We start from the raw sequence: 20,975 nt of genomic DNA on the forward strand, positions 1-20,975 counted from the left end.
GAGATGAGGTGGGGCTGGGCCCAGTTTCAGGAGGAGGGCTCCCAGTTGGTCACTCTTGTGCCATGTGGCACCAACCATGCTGGGTAATGTTCACGTGTGAGCCCCTTCAATCCAACCCCTGCAGAAGGTCACTGCTGTCCTTCTCTGTAGAGAAGCCAGGTGACTCGGCCAACGGCACACAGCTGGTAGATGATGACCAGGATGCAAGCCCAGACCCGCCAGACCTCCAAAGCCCATGCTCTGATCTCCATTCCACTGCCTTGCAAATATCCTGTGGGCAAGGAGTGACGGGGCCTGGGAGGGAGCTGTGTCCCAAGAGCTCAGAGATAAGACATTTAAGCCTATGGCCAGACCCGTCCCCACATAGCCACAGCCTGGGCCAAAGACAAGGATATGTGTGCCTCAAGGGTTCAGGTGTAATATCCAGAGACCGCTCACCCCGACACCCAACTAAAGAAGCAACAGCGGCAGCCTCTTCTGAGACCCGGGAGACCCTGGCTTAAAGGCCCTAGCCTGGCCTGAGAACCCAGGCCAGAGGAAGCCTGATGACCGCTGCCAGACCAGAGCCAAAGCGCATGGAGGGTCACACAGAGCAAGTCCAGGCCCCCTCCACTCACATCCACCTACAGGGCGGCCAGAAAGCCAGGTACAGGGCTAGGCTCAGAGGCAGTTCCTCTTTGACCCACAAACACTCTCATTCATCTCACACTTCCCTTGCCCCACAAAGGTACCTTCTGTGCGGATGGTGAATGGCGAGTCCCCCAGGCGCCGGGCTGAGAACTGGCCTCCCAGAGACGTCATCAGGAAGCAGAGAGTGAAGAAGCCGATGCCCAGGACAAAAAGCCTGCGGAGAGGAAGGAGGCGGGTCAGGAGGGCAGGAAGGGCCATCATGCTCCGGCGCTCCACCAAGTACCGGCTGCACAAATGCTTTAAGAATGAGTGCATGAGTGAAGGAAGCAAAGGAGAATGAAAGGATGGGGGCTGAGTTCCAGGCCCAGGAGGGCTCCCCCACTATAGGATAAAGAGAGCTCGACTACAAGATGCTGGCCCTGAGCCACACGAAAAACCACAAGGCAGAATGACGCACACTTAGGCATGAGGCGGGCGGGCTCTAGCCTCCAAGCGGAGCTGGTTCATTAACAGCTGCAGTCCTCAAAGTGTGGTCCCCAGACCAGCAGTCGGCATCACCTGAGACTCCTTAGAAATGCCAATGCTGGGCCCAGACCCCAAATTACTGAATCTGAGGCTCTGGGGTGGAGCGAGCAAGCTGTTTTAGCAAAGTCTCCTGAAGATTCCACCGCATGCGAAAGTTTGAGAACCAGTGATGGACACAGCAGGGCCCGAGGCCAGCCAGAGGGCAAGGAATTGGTCCAGACAAAGCCCACCTGGACCCTATCAGTCACTCAGGCCACCCTCAGTGCTGTATGCAGAGGCCTTGCTGCAGCAGTCATGAGCTTGTTTGAACACCCCCAACCACTTCCACTACTAGATGGTAAGATCTCCAGGGCAGGGCCACACAGCCCATGCCCAGGCTCCCCCCAACACACATCTCCCCTAGGCAGGCACACCCAGGGTCATCAGCCTGCACCACGGACTGGCCAGGGTGTCCTCATACCTGTGCAAGGGATGTCATATAGGTGTGTGTGCTGTCACACTAGGTGGGAGGGAGAGCTGGCCAGGACAGGACTCCTGTTCCTGCCTTCAACACGTAGTTATTCATTATCCACCAGGAACCAGGTTCTGGGGTAACCCCAGGGGGACAGCAGGGAAGAAGGCACAGAACCCTTCCTCCCTCAAGTCCAGACCCAGGGTCCTGCTGCTTCCCTCATCAATCCTAGGCCCCAAACAGGAGAGCTGAGCTCACAGCACAGCCTTGGGGCTTTTCTGGGACCTTGAACCTATCAGGGGACTTGATGAACTGGCAGAGCTAAGAGGGGCGCCCTCCCACCAACCCCAGATCAGGGTGAGGAACCCTCTCTTGTGTGAAGTCAGGATCCCTGGAGAGAGCCCCACAAGTCATGCCAGAGACCTCCGGGTTTTGCCCCTCCACTCCCCACCCTCAAGTTCCACACTTGTTTGTGTCTATGCAAGACTTGCTTTATGCATTTTAATCTTCATTATTTGAAACTGGCAGAGCAGTATTTAATTAAAATTTGGTCCATTAAAGAAAACACATAATTGCAGAAGAAAATAAAAGGCACAACAAAATTCCCAGCCCATATTTAAAGGAAGCTGTTAGAGATTTGGGCAGAGAGGAGGAGAACCCCAAAGCAGAGAGGTGCTTGGGAGCTTCCCGAAGGAGAGACTCAAAGGCCACACCCTCAACAGGAAGGACAGGAGACATGATTTAGTAGGCGAGACCGCACAAGGGACACTTCCCTCAGCACAGAAGGATACCTCACTTAATTCCACCAAGCCTGGGGGTGGGGCTCAGATCTTGGGGTCCCTCAGGGGAAATCAGGAGACTCTAGAGACAACAGCCACAGCCATGGCACAGGAAAGGTGCTGTCCCATGCTCAGGAGATCCCAGGGGAAATCAGCTATTTGTCCTCCCAATCTGAGGACAAGGACGGACTTCCCCCACTCATGTCTCTAGTCCCTAGGAAAGAGGCCAGGGGAGTGAGGGAGTTGTACTTAAAGCTGGGGACCTGGGCTGCCCACCAGGGTCCAACAACCCTGCTATGAGAACAGTGTCTACCCCCTTTAACCCCGAACCTGAAGTCCCCCAACACACCTCATCTGCATCTCCCTCTGCCAGCCCCCGATCCTGAGATTCAACGTCCCCCAAGGCAGCTGGGGGGCATTTGGAGTGGGCTCAAGTTAAAATGGTTTCAGCCATCCATGTATCCACTCAAGCAACATTCCAGGGGCACCTATGGAATAAAGACCCTGCCAGCAGCCCTGGGAAAACCAGAGAGAACAGGACCCCAGCCTGCCTTTGAGGATGAACAAGCTGGGGTGCTGTGATTGGAGCCTGCCCCCCACCTCAACTGAAGGGACTCACTGATGATGGCTGCGGGTCTCCAGGAAGCCCAGGGAGACCCTGGGGTGAAGTTACACAACTTTGGGGACCCATGCAGCTCCACCCCCAGTCCTGCCTTCAGATAAGGGCCTGAAAAAAAACCAGGGCAGGATGAGACAGGGAAGCAGCCCTGGGGCGCGAGCGCTGTCCATGGTACTGGGGTCCCGCGGCTGTTTCCAATCGCGCCAGGAAACATCCAGACGCCCGGAGGGCGGGACCTGAATGGGGTCGGAAGAGAAGGGGTGAGGACCCTCCAGCCTTCCCAGTCAGCTCAGGGATTCAAGGGCTTCCCTGGAGGAGCAAGGCCCTTTTCAGAGACGCCCGCTTCCCGCCCTGCTTCTCATGGGCTCCCGAGGCCCCTATCACCGCCCAGGGCCTGCACCAGCTCTCCGGGCCTCCCGGAGCCCTGAACCGCAGCGGTCCAGCCTGACCCCTGCCGTCCCCTGGGGCTGCCTCCTCGGCCCAGCAGGCAGGCCCGGTGTGCTGGGAGGCGGGCGCCAGGTGAGCCACCGTCTCCCCACCCCCATCCCCGTCTGGAGCCGGCAGGGAGACCACAGTGGGGCTGGGCGGGACCGGGACTCTGGCCGAGACCTGGAGGGCAAGGATTCAGGGCCCCTGCCAGCTCCGCCTTCGTGGGCTCCCTCCCGCGCCCGGAGCCCACCTGTGGCCGCGTCCCGAGTCCGGCCCCTGCACCGGGGCTGTCACTCCCCCAGCTTCTTCACTGACTCACCCAGGGGGTGACACTCTGGCCCCGCCGGGCGTCCACCAGGCAGCGCCCCCTCCCCACCCCACTGCGGGCCGGCTGCGCGGGTGCCTGGGAGGAGAGGGGGCTGCCCCGGCACCGCTGGGCCCTGGGGGCCCCTGGCTGGGTCCAGTGAGTCCTGTGCGGCCCCAACCCTGCCTGGCCTGGGCCCCCAGGTGCTGGCCGCCCGAAGCATGTCGCCTTCGCCACCGCCCGCCCGCCACGCTCCACCACAGCCCCGGCTCCAGCCGCCCCATAGCCCCGCAGCGCCGCCCCTACCCCCGCCTCTCCGACGCCTGCGATCGGGGGCGAATCCCGGGATGAGCGGGTCCTCGGTCTAATCTCGGGACCCTCTCGTCGGAGCCAGGCCCGAGCCCCGTGGGGAGGAGAGCAGTGCCACCAAAGGCGGGGAAAAGGGTGGCACAGGCAGAGGGGTTGGGGGTAGCCGACCTAGGGGCAGACAGGAGGGACGGGAGGGACCAGAGGGGGAGCTCCTGGGCGCCGCACACTAACTTTGCCGCCCGGATGGGACCGTCCGCGGGGTGAGGAAGGACCCCGAGGGGCTAGGAAGGGGCGGGCAGGCTGGAGCGACTTTCTGGGCCCAGGACCACCACCTGGGGGTTTTCTGCCCCCATTCTTACCTCTGCATCCCAAGTCCTCTCCAACCCTGCCCAACTCGGGACAGGTCCCCGAATAACACACCCCTCCCCACCCGCACCCCAAACCCCAACCCCATCCGTTTCCCCAGCCCAGCCCCACTGGTCATCACCAGGGGTTGAAGCACGAACCTCCCCTTCTGCCGCCGGGATTTGCACGCTCGCAGGAACCGACCTCGCCCACCTCCATCCCGCGCCCCCCGGGGTAAAGACCAGCCAGGAGGGAACTTTACCGAAAGGGTCTCAGGGTGACCAGGCATCTTCTGACCATTATCTTCCCATCGGGGTTGACGGTGATCATTGTTCAAACTTGTTGGTGCGAGCAGCCGCGGGTGAGGCCGGACGCACCGTCCTGGGCCCAGTTCTCGCCGCTTCCGGGCCACGAACCCTCTGCGGGCCGAAGCAGCGTCCGAGCGAAGCTGGGAGCGCGCGGCTCGGTGGCCTCGCTGCTCGGGCCTGGGAGGGCAGCGGAGGGAGCGGCGCGGCTGCCGGAGGGCGGCGAGGGCGCCCGGCCGGGCAGTCTCTGCGTCTCCGCCCTCCCCGCTTCACATTTTGGGGGCCGGGAGGCGGCGCGCCCCCAGACCGCCGGCCGCGCGTCTGCCTGCTCGGGCTCGCTCGCTGGGCGGGACAGTGCCGCGGCGCGCAGACAGGCTCCCCGCGGCGGGCGCCCTCATCCCCGGCTCCGCGCCCTCGGTGCCGGCTAGAGGCGGCCCCGGGCCCGCGCCCGGGTCCCCAGCGCCTCCGGGCCGCGCCGATCCTCGGCCCCGCGCCACACCGCGCCCATGGCTCTCGACTAGGGCAACCCGCGCCCGCCACCCGTCCGCTCGCTCCGCCGCCCGCGCTCTGGTGTCCGGCGTCCGGCCCCGCGCCGCGCTACGCCCGGAGGCGCCGCATTGTTCCTCGGAGGAGGCGGCCGAGCGGCGCTGGGGCGGCCCGGGAGCGGCCGCTGCGCTTCCAAGGCGCGCCGGCGCCACCTCGTGGCCGCAGCCCCGCTGTGCGCCCTGCCCGGGACCGTGCGGGGCTGGGACGCCGAGGACCCGCTTCGGGGACCGGCGGGCGGGGGTCCCTGCTCCTTCCCCTGAGCCAAGCTACTTCCCAGGGCGCCACCAGCCCCGAGGGCCGAAAGCTGCTTTGGTTCCCGCAGAGCACAGAAGAGATGCGCACCCAGCGGAGACCCTTCTCTTCCGCCAGGTGCCTCCACGGGCTTCCTCACCAGCCGCTTCCCACCGATCGGATTTCGCTTGGCAACACACGCCCATCTTCTGCCCCTCCCTGATCAGAAACCCCCGTGGCTCCTCTTTGCTTACTGATCTGAGTATAAACTCAGCCTGTGGTGTGGGGCCCGCTCACAGAGCCAGGCGCAGGGACGTACTGAGTTCTAGCCCCAGATCCTCCACTAGTCAGTGGGCGATCAAGTGTGCACGTCTCAGAGTCTCCACTATGATAGTGACCAGAAGCTCACCAAGGCCCCTTGCAACCCTAAAGCATGTAGGAGCTCATGTCATCTCTTAGCATCTAGGCGTCCTCCCCTCCTCCTCCTCGCACTTCCTGGCTTTGGAGATGTGTTTACAGTTTTGCAGTTGCAGAGATAGACAGAGGCTCCTGGGAGCTCGCAGAGCCAGCCTGAAGAAAGCTCTCCGGCTTCAAAAGCACTTCCCGAGGTCAGACCTGACCACTCCACCCTGGGAAGTGCCCAAAGCCTCGTTCATATGTCAAATGACTCTGAGGGTCTTCCCAGCAGCCTGGCTTATGGGAGGAGGAGACTTGATTTTCCTCCAGCTGCGCCTGGTCCCCTCCAATCCGCTACACCCAGACCCCTTGCTGCCTGCCCCGCCCACCTCCCGGCCCCCTTCCTGGGCCATTTCTCACTGGCCGTGACACGCTCTCAGCTTTTCCTCCTCCTTCATCAAAATTTACCTGTCCCGAGTTCCATTATCTCACTGCCTTACTCTCTGCTAATGTGAAAATGGGTGATAAATTGGTGTTAGCAGATATACTGTGCTACACGGGTTAGGTAACAAATTTGCATTGAACAAGGACATGCTGACCGTGCCTTTGTGCAGAAGAGTGATGAATAGTGGCAGGAAATGTGGGCATCGTGGCAGGCTGGCTAAGGAGATATTGGAGGGCAGAGGTCTCTGCCAGGCCTCTAAATCACACCTCATGCCTGGGTGCCTACATCTGCCACAAACTGGCAATAAGCCATATGTACACTAAGGAACGAAATGGTCCTTCTGATTAGGTGTCTCTCTCATGTAAGCTCAGGGGGTGGCATTTATATCTGGTTGCCATTTTAGGCCAAAGGGGAAGCCTCTTGCTGAGTGGTGGAGATGGGGTTCCCTAGAAGACGTGACACCTCTGGTGTGGGTGATCTGGGGAGGTGGCCTACCCTCCACAGAAGCCAGAATTTAGAAGGTAGGGGAGGGTACTCCTCTCTTCCTCTGGGCCACACTCCCTTAGATATAGACTTTGAGGTTGGAGTGGGAGAGCCTGTCTGCCATTTGATGGCTGGCTTGGGCCAGGGAGGGAAGCAAGCAGAGGACAGCCAGTGACTTTTTTTTTTTTTTTTTTTTTGAGATGGAGTCTCGCTCTGTTGCCCAGGCTGAAGTGCAGTGGTGCGATCTCAGCTCACTGCAACCTCTGCCTCCTGGGTTCAAGCGATTCTTCTGCCTCAGCCTCCTGAGTAGCTAAGATTACAAGCACGTGCCAGATACCTGTAATAAAGGCCTATAAAAATGCACAATTTTTGTATTTTTTAGTAGAGACGGGTTTCGCCATGTTGGCCAGGCTGCTCTCAAACTCCTGACCTCAAGTGACCCGCCTGCCTCGGCCTCCCAAAGTGCTGGTATTACAGGCATGGGCCACTGTGCCAGGCCAGCCAGTGACATTTTGCAAGCCAGATTGTCCAGCTGCCTGTCCCTTTTGAAGTCTGTCCCCTTTTTTTTTTTTGGCCTCTTGTCTGCAGTACAGTTCAGTGTAAACAGTCCTGCTTGCTCTCCACTGTGCTGTAGGCATTAGGAGAAAAACTGTGGATCCCGCATCGTGCAGTCTTGGATCCAACCTCTTCATACCTTGGTTTCCTCAGCTATAAATCGGGCTCCTTGTAACCTGCTGCATAGAGCTGTTCTGAGGATTGAGCCGCTTAATGCAGGTAAGTAGCCCATTGCCAGGACCTCCTGAGCCCTTAAGCATGGTAGTTCTGATTGTTGTTACTGTCCATCAGGAACAGATGCTGTTTGTGCCCCACCCTGGTTCCTGCTATAGTCACCTCTGCAAGCAAAGAGGCAGATTACTGAGAACACCTTCAACTCTCTGCCTGAGGACTTTTTTTAATGGCTGTGGAAATATTCTAGAACATAAAAGGGCAAGAACAAAGGACCCTGGACAAAGGATCAACACCTGGGAAGCAGCCCTGAAGCAGTGGATAGACACCCCCACTCCCTCTCCCTCAGGGGGATAATCCACGGTGTGTTACCCCGTGGCTCCACGGGTTCCCAGCAAGTTTGAGCTCCAGTTGCCCATGATGTGACCAGCCTTGTGATGCCCCTGTGCTCACTCCCTTCCCTCCTGTCTCATTCCACTCCCTGGTCAATGTTCCTGGGGTCACCGTCCAAATAAACCACTTACAGAATCCTATTCTCAGCATCTGTTTCTGGGGGACTCATACCAAGATCCGAACATGCTGCCTCATCGACTGGTGGTTCTCAGCCCGGATTCCAGCAGAATCACCTGCAGAATTTAGCAAAATTGTCCTTATTCTGATCCAGTATTTGAGGTGTGGCCTGGGCACGCTAGTGCTTTAATGCCACAGGTTATGCCGACACAGGCCCGGGTGGGAAAGCGCTGTTCTGTACAAATCCTTGTGGCCTCCTGAGGAGGAAGGAGAGTCTCTGGAAGCAAGCCAGGGGAGAACAGGGGAGTAGGAACCGCGGCACCTGCTTCAAGGCCTGGCCAAGGACTGATGGTGGGCCAGGCGCCGTGGCTCACACCTGTAATCCCAGCACTTTGGGAGGCTAAGGCAGGAGGAATGCTTAAGCCAAGAGCTTGAGACAACCAGCCTGAGCAACATAGTGAGACCCCATCTCTACCAAAACCTTTAAAACTTACCCAGGTGTGGTGGCGTGCACCTGGAGTCCCAGCTACTCGGGAAGCTGAGGCAGGAGGATTGCTTGAGCCCAGGAGATCGAGGCTGCAGTGAGCTATGAGTGCACCACTGCACTCCAGCCTGTGTGACAGTGCGATGCCCTCTTATAAAATAAAAAATAAATAAGGACTGACATCAGATGTACCCGTTTCCAAACCCCATCCCTCTTCATTGTTTCTCTCCCGAAGCTATCAACAGACCCACCACCAGCCAGTGCAGGGCTAGGAGGCACATTCGCCCAGGTGCCCTAAATAGAGCACTTCCTAGCCGGGTGTGGTGGCTCACGCCTGTAATCTCAGCACTTTGGGAAGCCAAGGTGGGTGGATCACAAGGTCAGGCATTCGAGACCAGCCTTGCCAACACAGTGAAACCCCCGACTCTACTAAAAATACAAAAAATCAGCTGGGCCTGGTGGCGGGTGACTGTAATCCCAGCTACTCAGGAGGCTGAGGCAGGAGAATTGCTTGAACCTGGGAGGTGGAGGTTACAGTGAGCTGAGATCACACCACTGCACTCCAGCCTGGGTCACAGTGCAAGACTCAGTCTCAAAAAAAAAAAAAAAAAAAAAATAGCTGGGCGCAGTGGCTCATGCCTATAATCCCAGCACTTTAGGAGACTTAGGCAGGCAGATCATGAGGCCAGGAATTCAAGACTAGCCTGACCAACATGGTGAAACTCTGTCTCTACTAATAATACAGTAATCCCAGCTACTCAGGAGGCTGAGGCAGGAGAATCACTTGAACCTGGGAGGTGGAGGTTGCAGTGAGCCGAGATTGTGCTACTGCACTCCAGCCTGGGCAACGGTGTAAGACTCCGTCTCATAAAAAAAAAAAAAAAGCATTTCCAGCCCCTCCCCTTGCCCTTGGGTCCTGCTGGCCTGGTTGGAGGGGTCAGAAGAAGCCCACAGTTGGCAGGCAGTGGAGGCCTGTGTCCAAACAGGCAGAGGACTCCGGGGAAGGGATTGGGGTGCAGCAGGGTAAGTCCTGCCATTCAGGAGCCCAAACTCAATATACTGAGAGGGTGGACCAGGAAACAAGAGGAGTGGGGTGTTTCCCAGGCAATCACAACAAACCACCACAACCTGCGTGGCTCAAGGCAACCGGAATTTATTTCTTCACATTCACCCTGCTCAAGGGGAGGGGCTGGAAGTGCTGTATTCAGGGCACCTGGGCGAATGTGCCCTGCCCTGCATTTGACTGATTGTGGATCTGTTGATAGCCTCAAGAAACAGTGAAGAGGGAAGGGGTTTGGCTACAGGGACACCTGATGCCAGTCCTTGTTTATCTATTTATTTTATAAGAAAGAGGGCATCGCTCCATCACACAGGCTGGAGTGTGGCGCTATGCTCATAGCTCACTGCAGCCTCGATCTCCTGGGCTCCAGCGATCCTCCTGCCTCAGCTTCCTGAAGGCCAGAAGTCTGAAACCAAGGTGTTGATAGGGTCCGTTTCTTCCAGACTCTAAGAGATAAACCACCCCATGCTTTTCTCCCAGCTGCTGGTAGCCCCAGGCAGCCCTTGGCTTGGAGTGACATCACTCCAGTCTCTGCCTTATCTCCATCTGGCCTTTTCCGGGTGTATCTCTGTGTGCCTGAATATCCCTTCTCTGGTAAGGACACTACTCATTGATTTAGGACCCACCCTAATCCTACAGGACCTCATCTTAACTAGTTAAATATGCAAAGACTCTAGTTCCCAATAAGGTCAGAGTCTGAGGTTCTGGGAGGACATGGATCGGGGAAGACACTGTTTAACCCACTACAGGGACCTAGTTCAAATGACCAGCATGGTGAAAGACCATCAAGGGCGGCACCCCCAAAGGGGACATGCTGCCATCGTGTTTGTGTGACTGTGGGCCCAGTTATTTCAAGAGAAGCCAGAAATCTGGACTTCTCCTGTGAAGTCGCATAATTTTAAAATGTAGGCTCAGTATTTTTAGAACATTGTGCAAGACCAATAAAATCCACTGGAAGGCCTGCCATCTGGGCCCCCTGCGGGTGTCACTGGAGGGCAGAGCAGTGAGCCCACCAGCTCCCCGACCTGGCAAGTCCAGCTTCCCTGAACTACCCCACCACCCTCAAGCCTCAGGCCAAGCTGCCCAGCCACCTCTCTGCCCCAGGGAGGAAAATCAACTCTCCTAGGTGCACTCTGGGGGCGGGAAGGCTAGGTTGCTTCCTAGGAAGCCCTGGACCCCCTCACTGGTCCTGCTGGAGCCTCACTGGGCATCAGAGCCTCGACTGCCACTCCTACCTTCTCAAGGCTTGAAGGTTGTTTCTGGAGCTCACAGACGGGGCCTGGGGTATGCAGAGGGAGAAGAGAAACAAGCCGTTTACCATGTTTGAAATCCCCATTTAATGTGATCTGACTGCAGCAGCACACAACGCATTACTAGGCAATAGGCCATTGTCCTTTGCCAGAGTGTGCAGCATTAATAATGACATAACAGCATTTACTGACACTGCGTACAAATCAGCAACAGCGGCACTGTGCGAGGACAACTGGCCCGCACACGCCAGCCACCTCGAGTGCAGAAGCCGCGAGGTAGGGAGAGTTGCTTCTCCAATGCGTATTTTATGCTTTCTGTTTTGCAACATTTGGCTAATCCTCTGATTGAAAGGCAGCATCTAGGATTTATTTTTATTTATGACAGAAGGCCATTCTACTGCACAGCTTGTGGGAGCTGGGAGCAGAGCTATTATACTTGCCCTGTTCTGCAGGAAAGATAACCACTGTGTCTGGGGTGTGTGTGGCCAGCCAAGCAGGCACTAACAAGACAGGCAGCCCTCCCCCTCCATAGAGGCCCCATCCCAGTGCTGGAAACACAGGTGAACGCTTTATCGTGATCAGGAGATTCCATTTATTGAGCATCTACTATATGCCAGTGATACAGTTTGGCTCTGTGTCCCCACCCAAATCTCATCTGGAATTGTAATCCCCATAATCCTCACGTGTTGAGGGAGGAGCCCTGTGGGAGGTGATTGGATCATGGAGGTAGTTTCCCCCATGCTGTTTTCAAGATAGTGAGTGCATTCTCAGGAGGTCTGATGGTTTTATAAGGGGGTCTTCCACTTCATTCCTCACTCTTCTCTCTGCTGCCACCTTGTGAAAAAGAAGGCTGCTTCCCCTTCCACCCTAATTGTAAGTTTCCTGAGGCCTCCCCAGCCACAAGGAACTGTGAGTCAATTAAATTTCTTTCCTTCATGAATTACCCAGTCTCAGGTAGTATCTTTATACCAGTGTGAAAACAGACTCATACAGCCAGGAAATGAACCAGGGACTCTAAATGTGTTACCATGTTCACGTTGTTATTTAGATTTGCTTTAGCAGGGCAACTTTTTTTTTTAATGACCCTGATATGGTTTGGATTTGTGTCCCCACTCAAATCTCATGTCAAATTGTAATCCCCACTGTTGGAGGAGGAGCCTGGTGGGAGGTGACTGAATCAGGTGGCAGATTCCCCCCTTGCTGATAGTGAGTGAGTTCTCACAAGATTCAGTTGTTTAAGAGTATGTAGCACCTCCCCCTACCTTCCTCCTGCTCCTGCCATGAAGTCACACCTGCTTCCACTTTCTTCCATCGTGATTGTAAGTTTCCTGTGATTGTAAGTTTCCTGAGGCCTCCCCAGTCATCCTTCCTGTACAGTCTGTGGAATAGTGAGCCAATTAAACCTCTTTTCTTTATAAATTACTCAGTCCATTCTCACATTGCTATAAAGAAACACTAGAGACTAATACAGACCCCCTTTCTTTCTGAACAGTTTCTCTGGTTGCATCACAGATCACTGCAGAAATATGGGATCAGCAGAATCACCCCCAAAGATGTCCACCTGTTAATCCCCAGAACCTGTGAGAATTAAGTTGCTAATCAACTGAGTTTAAAATGCAGAGATGAGGTCAGGCATGGTGGCTCACACCTGTCATCCCAACACGTTGGGAGGCTGAGGTTGGTGGATCACCTGAGGTCAGGAGTTCAAGACCAGCCTGATCAACATGGAGAAACCCGTCTCTACTAAAAATACAAAAATTAGCCAGGCATAGTGGCACATACCTGTAATCCCAACTACTTGGGAGGCTGAGGCAGGAGAATTGCTTGAACCCAGGAGGCGGAGGTTGTGGTGAGCTGAGATCATGCCATTGCACTCTAGCCTGGGCAAGAGCGAAACCCCATCTCAAAAAAACAAAAACAAAAACAAAAAACAGAGATTATCCTAGATTATCTGGTTGGGCCTGCAACCGAACTCAGGTTTAGCTGCTTGCCACCGAAAAGCCAGACATGAGCAGTAAGGTTGGAGGGAGGAAAAGCACGGTTTATTCAGGAAGCCAGCAAAACCAGGAAGATGGTGAACTAGGGTTCAAAAGTAACAGCTCCAAGTTTTTAGGCTGGCCAGAGAGTTTTTATGGGAGGGGGATATGGGGAAGAGGAGAGTGTTGGAATCTAGAGGTGATGAAGGACCACAGACATCCAGACATCAGTGAGGGTGAGAAGAGGTTGGGAACTTCTTTGTCCTTGGTCCAGTCACAGTGTGCCTGTAAACCTTCAACAAAACATAGCTAGTTGTTTACAGACTTTGCCTTTAATCCCAGAGTTAGTTTCAAAAACTACATGATTGCTGTTTTGCATTTTGTCTCAGCGCTCTAAAATTATCCTAGCAGACGTGCAGGAATGAGTAAAGGCCTCTTAAACACAAATAGAGGGAGTGATGTTTGTTCTTTGCTTCTTCACTGTTACAGGCCTAATGTAACCCCAAGTGCCAGAACTCAGAAAATGACACCCCAAAATACGGTGCTTTGACATGCTAAGTACAGTCACCCCTCAGCATCCATGCAGGATTGGTTCCAGCACCCCTGCAAGTGCCAAAATCTAAGGCTGCTCAATTTCCTTATATCATATTTGCATGTTATCTGTACACATCCTCCCATATACCTTACAGCATCTCTAGATTACTTATAATACCTAACACAACACAAATGCTATGTAAATAGTTATACTATATTTTTAAATTTGTATTTGTATTTGTATTTTTTTTTTTTTTTTGGAGACTGAGTCTCACTGTGTCACCCAACTCACTGCAACCTCTGCCTCCCAAGTTCAAGCGATTCTCCTGCCTCAGCTTCCCAAGTAGCTGGGATTATAGCTGGGCACCACCAGGCCCAGCTAATTTTTGTATTTTTAGTAGAGACGATGTTTCACCTTGTTGGCCAGGCTGGTCTCAAGCTTCTGACCTCAAGTGATCCACTCGCCTCAGCCTCCCAAAGTGCTGAGATTACAGGCATGAGCCGCCATGCCTGGCCAGTATTATTTTTAAATGTTGTATTGTTATGATTGTTTTTTTATGTTTTCCATTCACAGTTGGTTGAACCTGCAGATGTGGAACGCACTGATGCAGAGGGCTGTATTTTGAACTAAAGAAGCAGCCTCAGAACCAAGGTCTCTCTGCCCTTCTCCAGTCTCCATCCTGTCTCCATCCCTTCTTTCCCAAAGCACAGGGAGGGGCTTTCCTGAAGCTTGCCTTATCTAAGGGAAGTTCCTCCAGAAGGAATGCAATTTTCTTGTCCCCGGAACCTACATACGCTAACCAGAGGAGAGACGAATGCCTTTGTTCCCAGTGCAGCTCCTGCCCTCACCCTCCATCGCTGGTCGCCACCACCCTCCAGGAGCCTGTAAGCCCCTAACTCTTTATGTAGCTCAAAATGCTATTTAAGCTTCAACCCTCTGGTCCTTCTTGGAGGCGCCTACCCTGTGTGACTCCTGTGCACATGTACCTCATAAATGTGTGTCTTTCCTCCTGCTTATCTGTCTCCTGCTGAGTGCATTTTTCAGGCTCGAATATTGAACCTCCAGGATTACAGGCACCCGCCACCACACTGGGCTAATGTTTTTTGCATTTTTAGTAGAGACTGGGTTTCACCATGTTGGCCAGACTGGTCTCAAACTCCTGACCTCAGGTGATCCACCCACCTCGGCCTCCCAAAGTGCTGGGATTATAGGCATGAGCCACTGCTCCAGGTCGATCTGATGGTTTTAAAAAGAGAATTTTCCTTGCACAAGCTCTCTCTTTGCCTGCTGCCATCCACGTAAGATGTGACTTGCTCCTCCTAGTCCTCCGCCGTGGCTGTGAGGCCTCCCCAGCCATGTGGAACTCTAAGTCCAACAAACCTCTCTTTCTTTTGTAAATTGCCCAGTCTCAGGTATGTCTTTATCAGCAGGGTGAAAACGGACTAATACAGAGGTGATGGAAATGTTTTAACTGGAAAGTGACGTTTGCGCAATGGTGAATATACTAAGAATTTATAAATATACTAAAAACCACTGAATTGTATACTCTCAAGGGGTGAATTTTATATGAATTATATCCCAGTTTGTTTGTTTTTTTTTTTAATGAAGTAACTTGCCCATGATTACACAATTAGTAAGGAAAGTCGGGATTTGAACTCAGATTTGATCTCAAAGCCTGGGCTCCCTGGCTGCCCTGTGCTCTGACATCTTAACAGACATGGTGTGTTGGTTAATATGTAGGACCGGCACTGAATAAATGTCGCATCTCTGATGAGAGCTTAATAAAGAGAAAACAAGGAAGAAAGACTCGAACCCATCCTTGAATTCCCATGGTGAAGACAGCCCTCATTACTGCTGGCCACTAAACCCTCACAAGGGCCTCTGACATATTATTTTGGGCACTTAAACCTTTCCTCCTAGAATATGGGTCATAAGCCCTTTCTCTCCCCCATCTTCTCTCCTCTGACTGATGACAAAGAATCTTAATTAAGTGTCCCTTGGCTGCTGGTTTAATTTGATAAATATAAAATTGAAGCATGTTAATAAAGCCATCCATCATCCCAGATCTCAGCAGTTCTTTGAGCTGAAGGCTCTACTTTTTTTTCCCCTAAATCAATATTTAGGATGATAATGGATTGGGTCTTGTTCAGGAATATAAGAGAACACAGGGACTCAGTGAGATGCCAGTGGGGGCTGCTGGAGACCCAGGAAAAGGGGACACCTCCAGGGACCTCTGACCCCGTTCTCCCGAACTCTCTCTCTCTCTCTCTCTTTTTTGAGACAGAGTTTCACTCTGTCACCCAGGCTGGAGTGCAGTGGCACGATCTCAGCTCACTAAAACCTCCGCCTCCCGGGTTCAGTTGATTTTCCTGCCTCAGCCTCCTGAGTAGCTGGGATTACAAGTGCCCTCCACCATACCCGACTAATTTTTGGGTTTTTTTGTTTTTGTTTTTGTTGTTTTTCCTGAGATGGAGTCTCGCACTGTCGCCCAGGCTGGAGTGCAGCGGCATGATCTGGGCTCACTGCAACCTCTGCCTACCGGGTTCAAGTAATTCTCCTGCCTCAGCCTCCTGAGTAGCTGGGATTACAGGCACCCGCCACCATGCCTAGCTAATTTTTGTATTTTTGGTAGAGATAGGGTTTCACCATATTGGTCAGGCTGGTCTTGATCTCCTGATCTCAGGTGATCCACCCGCCTTGGCCTTCCAAAGTGCTGGGATTACAAGTGTGAGCCACCGCGCCCAGCCTAATTTTTGTATTTTTAATAGAGATGGGGTTTCACCATGTTGGCCAGGCTGGTCTTGAACTCCCGACCTCAGGTGATCCGCCCGCCTCAGCCTCCCAAAGTGCTGGGATTATAGGTGTGAACCACGGCCCCTGGCACCTGCCCCCAAACTCTCTTCCAGAACCCCATAATGCCCACCCCGTCCGTCCTTCCCACACTTTCCCTCCACCTACCCCACCATGTGGCCCATCCCCCACCTCCGCACCTGGCCCCAACCCCTCTGCCTGTTCCTCTAACTGCCAGGCCCAAGCCCTTATCAGGTGCCTCTCCCACCTCCTCGCCCAGCTTCTAGAACTGCCCCCTCTTAGTTCCACGCCCTCACTCCATGGAGTAGAAAGCATTTTGTGTGACTTGCAAGTCTCAGAGAAGCCAGCCCCAGCTCCTGGGCTGTGCTCAGCCCCACCAGGCACACCTGAGCCCCAGGCATAGCTCGTCCAGTCCTAGCCTTACCCTTGGCCGAGCTCAACAGCCTTGGGCGGTAGGATGTCCTGACTCTGTCCTTAGCGGCTCTTGCCTTGGAGGAAGAATTGAGTCAACACAGGCAGGGACCACTCAGACATGTAGGGGCTGCCCTCCAAGTTCCCCGTCCTGAGTTGTCCAAATTTCTGTTTGCCTCAGGGCTTCTGTCATCCAGGGTCCCGGATGGCTCAGCATTATTCTCTTTCAAAAGGCCCCTCCTCGGCTTCCTGACAATCCCGCCTGTGATATTTGAAGCACGCAGAAATACCACTCGCACATGGTTGAGAAAAAGGTCATTGCCTCACAATGAGTGCATGGTCAGCTCGTGCTGCAGTAACAGATCAAAGACCAGGGACTTAAACAACGGGCCTCACTTTCTCACAGGTCTGGCTGCCGGAAGCCCAGGATCAAGATGTTGGCGGATCTGAAGGCTACTGAAGGACTGTCTTTCTGGCTTGCAGGTGGCCTCTCCTTGTTGTATCCTCACTGGTGGAGAGCGGAGCGGAAGCAAGCTCTCTCTCGTCGTCTTTTTATAGGGGCTTTCATCCATCTACGCAGGCTCCACCCTTTTGACCTAATTACCTCCCCGAGACCCCATATTCAAATGCCGTCACGCTACTTGGGGTTTCAACATATGAATTTGGCAGGGGCAGGAAGCACACACTTCAGCCACAGCCCTGAGGTGACCCTAAGACCACCCAGCATAGAGGCGGAGGTTGCAGTGAGCTGAGATCACACCCCTGCACTCCAGCCTGGGCAACAGAGCAAGACTCTGTCTCAAAAAAAAAAAGAAAGACTCCTTAGTGTAGTATCTCATGTAAAAGCACAGACTTTGGATCAGACAGCCCTGGGTGCACATCTCAGCACTGCCACTTACAGGTTGCATAGGCTGGAGCACCTCTCCTGCCTGGTTGGGCTTGGCCTCCTCAACCATATAAATGACATACATCATAATGCTGGGCTCAGTGGCTCACACCTGGAATCCCAGCACTTTGGAAGGCCAAGGTGGGAAGATCGCTGGAATCCGGGCTTTCGAGACTTAGCCTGGGCAACATGGCGAAATAAAAAATACAAAAATCAGCCAGGTATGGTGGTGCACCTGTGGTCCCAGCTCCTAGGGAGGCTGAGGTGGGAGGATCACTTGAGCCCAGGAGTTTGAGACTGCCGTGAGCCATGGTTGTGCCATTGCACTCCAGCCCAGGTGATGGAGCAAGACCCTGTCTCTAAATAAGTAAATGAATGATGCCATAAAAGCACCTCCCTCCAGCCAGGCGCGGTGGCTCACACCTATAATCCCAGCACTTTAAGAGGCCAAGGTGGGCAGATCACCTGAGGTCAGGAGTTCAAGACCAGGCTCAGGCTGACCAACATGGAGAAACTCCATCTCTACTAAAAATACAAAAATTAGCTGGGCATGGTGGCAGATGCCTGTAATCCTGGCTAAGGCAGGAGAATTTCTTGAACCTGGGAGGCGGAGGTTGCAGTGAGCCGAGCTCGCGCCATTGCACTCCAGTTTGGGCGACAGAGCGAAACTCCATCTCAAAAAAAAAAAAAGTACCCCCTTCCTTGGGCTGTGGTGAGGACTGTGGGGCACTCAGCGGGGCCTGCACATATAGCTTTCAGGATTCATATCTCACAGGGGAGCCCCAAGGTTCTGGCGCCTTCTCTCTTTCTCCGCAGCTAAAACCAAAGCCTTGACAGCCACCAAGATCTGTCCTCCCGGTGCTGAGGCCCCGCTTCTCCTTCTAATTTGGTGGTTTTATCAACCAAGTCCAGAGTCATCCTCAGGCCTAATGGGTAGAGATAAGAATAGTCTTCATTCCTGTTTCTTAGAGAAAGCAGCCACTGCCTGGAGGGACCCGAAGTAGATGGGCTTGCAGTTGGCTCCCCGGGTGACACTGACACTTCCCTCAGTGTCACCATCTGCGAGCCGTGCAGTCTGGAGATGCTGCAGGCCTGAGGTTAATGGCAGACTCTGTCATTTCCTTGTACATTCTGCAACTACAGCTATTTGTAAGACACGGCTGGGAGTTTGCCCCTAAGAGCTATTTTGGTTGGTTGCTGGTTAGGTGTATGTATGGTGCATCACTGCATTTAATTGGCACGATGGTGTGCACTGTTGACATACTCCCTTTGATGTCTGGAACCTGGGAAATCCAGGGACCAACCAGGTCAATGAGTGCAGACACGGGGCCCCAGTGTGCACTTGGCCAGGGCACCGAGAATTCCAGTCCCTCTAGAGCTCACGGTAATGATGGACAGGGCACTTCCCCCTGAGCTGAACCTTACCAGAGCATACTCTGCTTCTTGTTTAAAAACAACAACAACAACAACAACAACAACAAGGAGAAATTCACATAACATAAAATTAACCATTTAAAAACATACAATTCGGCCAGTAATCCCAGCACTCTGGGAGGCCAAGGCGGGTGGATCACCTGAGGTCAGGAGTTCGAGACCAGCCTGGCCAACACGGTGAAACCCTGTCTCTACTAAAAATACAAAAATCAGCCGGGCGTGGTGACATGCACCTGTAATTCCAGCTACCCAGGAGGCTGAGGCGGGAGAATCACTTGAACCCCGGGGTGGAGGTTACAGTGCCTACTTCACTCCAGCCTGGGAGAAAGAGCGAAAGTCCGTCTCGAAAAAAATAAATAAATAAAATACAATATACAGTTCAGTAGCATTTAGTACATTCACTTTTTTTGTGCAACTACCACTTCTATCTCCAAAACTTTTCATCACCCCAGAGGAAGACTCCATTCCCACTAAGCAGCCAACTCTCCTTCTTCCCTCCCCCAGCCCCTGGGGACCACTAACCTGCTTTCTCTCTCTATGATTTACCAATTTGGGATATCTCACGTACATGGGATTATAAAATATGTGCTCTTTTATGCAGTTTTCCTCTTTTTTTATTGAGACACGGTCTTGCTCTGTCACCCATGCTGGAGTACAATGGCATGATCACGGCTCACTGCAGCCTCCACCTCCTGGGTTCAAATGATCCTCCTACCCCAGCCTCCCAAGTAGTTGGGACCACAGGTGTCCACCACCCAGCCTGGCTATTTTTTTTTTTTTTTTTTAGAGATGAGGTTTTCCTATATTGCCCAGGTTGGTCTCAAACTCTTGAGCTCAAGCAATCCTTCTTCCTTGGCCTTCCAATATGATGGGATTACAGACATGAGCCACCATGCCCGGCCTTTTGTGTAATATTTTCAAGGTTCATCTACATCGTAACAGATATTAGAACTTCATTCCTTTTTATGACTAAATCATATTTCATGGTATGGCTACACCACATTTTGTTTATCCATTCATCAGATGATGGACGTTTACTGTGAATAATGATGCACTGGCTCTCCACCACTGCCTCCTCCTTCTTCTCACCCTCCTCCCCCTTGTCCTCCTCCTCCTCCTCTTCATTTTTCTCTTTCTCCTTCGTATGATTATTCTTATTCCTCTCCCTCCCCCTCATCTCCTTCCTCCTCCTCCTCATCTCCTTCCTCCTCTTCTTCCTTCTCTTCTTCTTTGTTTTAGTTAAAAATTTTGGCTGAGTGAAATAGCTCATGTTTGTAATCCCAGCACTTCAGGAACCAGAGGTGGGAGGATTGATTGCTTGAGCCCAGGAGCTCAAGACCAGCCTGAGCAATGTAGTGAGACTCCCATCTCTACAAGCACTCAAAAACTTAGCCAGGCATAGTGGCATGTGACTGTAGTCACAGCTACTCAAGAGGCTGAGGTGGGAGGATCACTTGAGCCCGGGAGGTTGAGGCTGCAGTAAGCTGCGATCTCAGGAGGCTGAGGTGGGAGGGTCACTTGAGCCCGGGAGGTTGAGGCTGCAGTAAGCTGCGATCTCAGGAGGCTGAGGTGGGAGGGTCACTTGAGCCTGGGAGATTGAGGCTGCAGTAAGCTGCGATCTCAGGAGGCTGAGGTGGGAGGATCACTTGAGCCCAGGAGGCTGAGGCTGCAGTGAGCTGTCATCACACCATTGCACTGCAGCCTGAGCGACAGAGTAAGACCCTGTCTTTAAAAATAATAATAGTAAAATAAAATAATTTTGCTTGAAAAAGTAATACTTGTACATAGTACAAAATTCAAAGGGCTCTCATAGGGCACATGGTGAATTTCTTTTCCACACCTGCCCCCCACAGCCATCCAGTTCCCCTCCATGGAGCCAACCTATGGCACCAGTTTCCTGTACCTTCCTGTATCCTTAGCACTGTTTGTAATGTGTGGCAATAGGCACTAATACAGACCCTTCCTGCTTTGTGGGTTGAATGTTTGTGGAAAGCATCTGGAAGAGCTGTCCAGTTAGAAACAGTTCATTCTCTTCCTGGCTAGAAGCCCCCTCAAGAAAGAATCCAAGCCTCCAGTGAAGACCCCATTATGGAGG

The 20,975-nt window shown here is 53.4% G+C and overlaps 1 protein-coding gene across 3 annotated transcripts in view; it reads right to left on the bottom strand.

The window, feature by feature from the left end:
• The window catches only part of MGAT5B (alpha-1,6-mannosylglycoprotein 6-beta-N-acetylglucosaminyltransferase B), an 80,733-nt gene extending 75,394 nt beyond the window's left edge, over positions 1–5,339 (bottom strand). The window contains exons 1-2 of one of the 3 annotated variants that reach the window (XM_008011610.3): positions 4,654–5,339; positions 732–844 (exon numbers count right to left, since the gene is read on the bottom strand). In XM_008011610.3, the coding sequence (XP_008009801.3) occupies positions 732–844; positions 4,654–4,721 (181 nt within the window). In that variant the 5' untranslated portion in view covers positions 4,722–5,339. Of the gene's footprint in view, positions 1–731; positions 1,320–4,653 lie in introns of those variants that run through there. The other 2 variants (XM_073004991.1, XM_008011608.3) reach the window with 2 other exon arrangements.
• Between the last annotated feature and the right edge of the window lie 15,636 nt (positions 5,340–20,975).

This window comes from Chlorocebus sabaeus, chromosome 16 (genome assembly GCF_047675955.1).
Source record: "Chlorocebus sabaeus isolate Y175 chromosome 16, mChlSab1.0.hap1, whole genome shotgun sequence".
In the NCBI taxonomy this organism is placed as follows: Eukaryota; Metazoa; Chordata; class Mammalia; order Primates; family Cercopithecidae; genus Chlorocebus; species Chlorocebus sabaeus.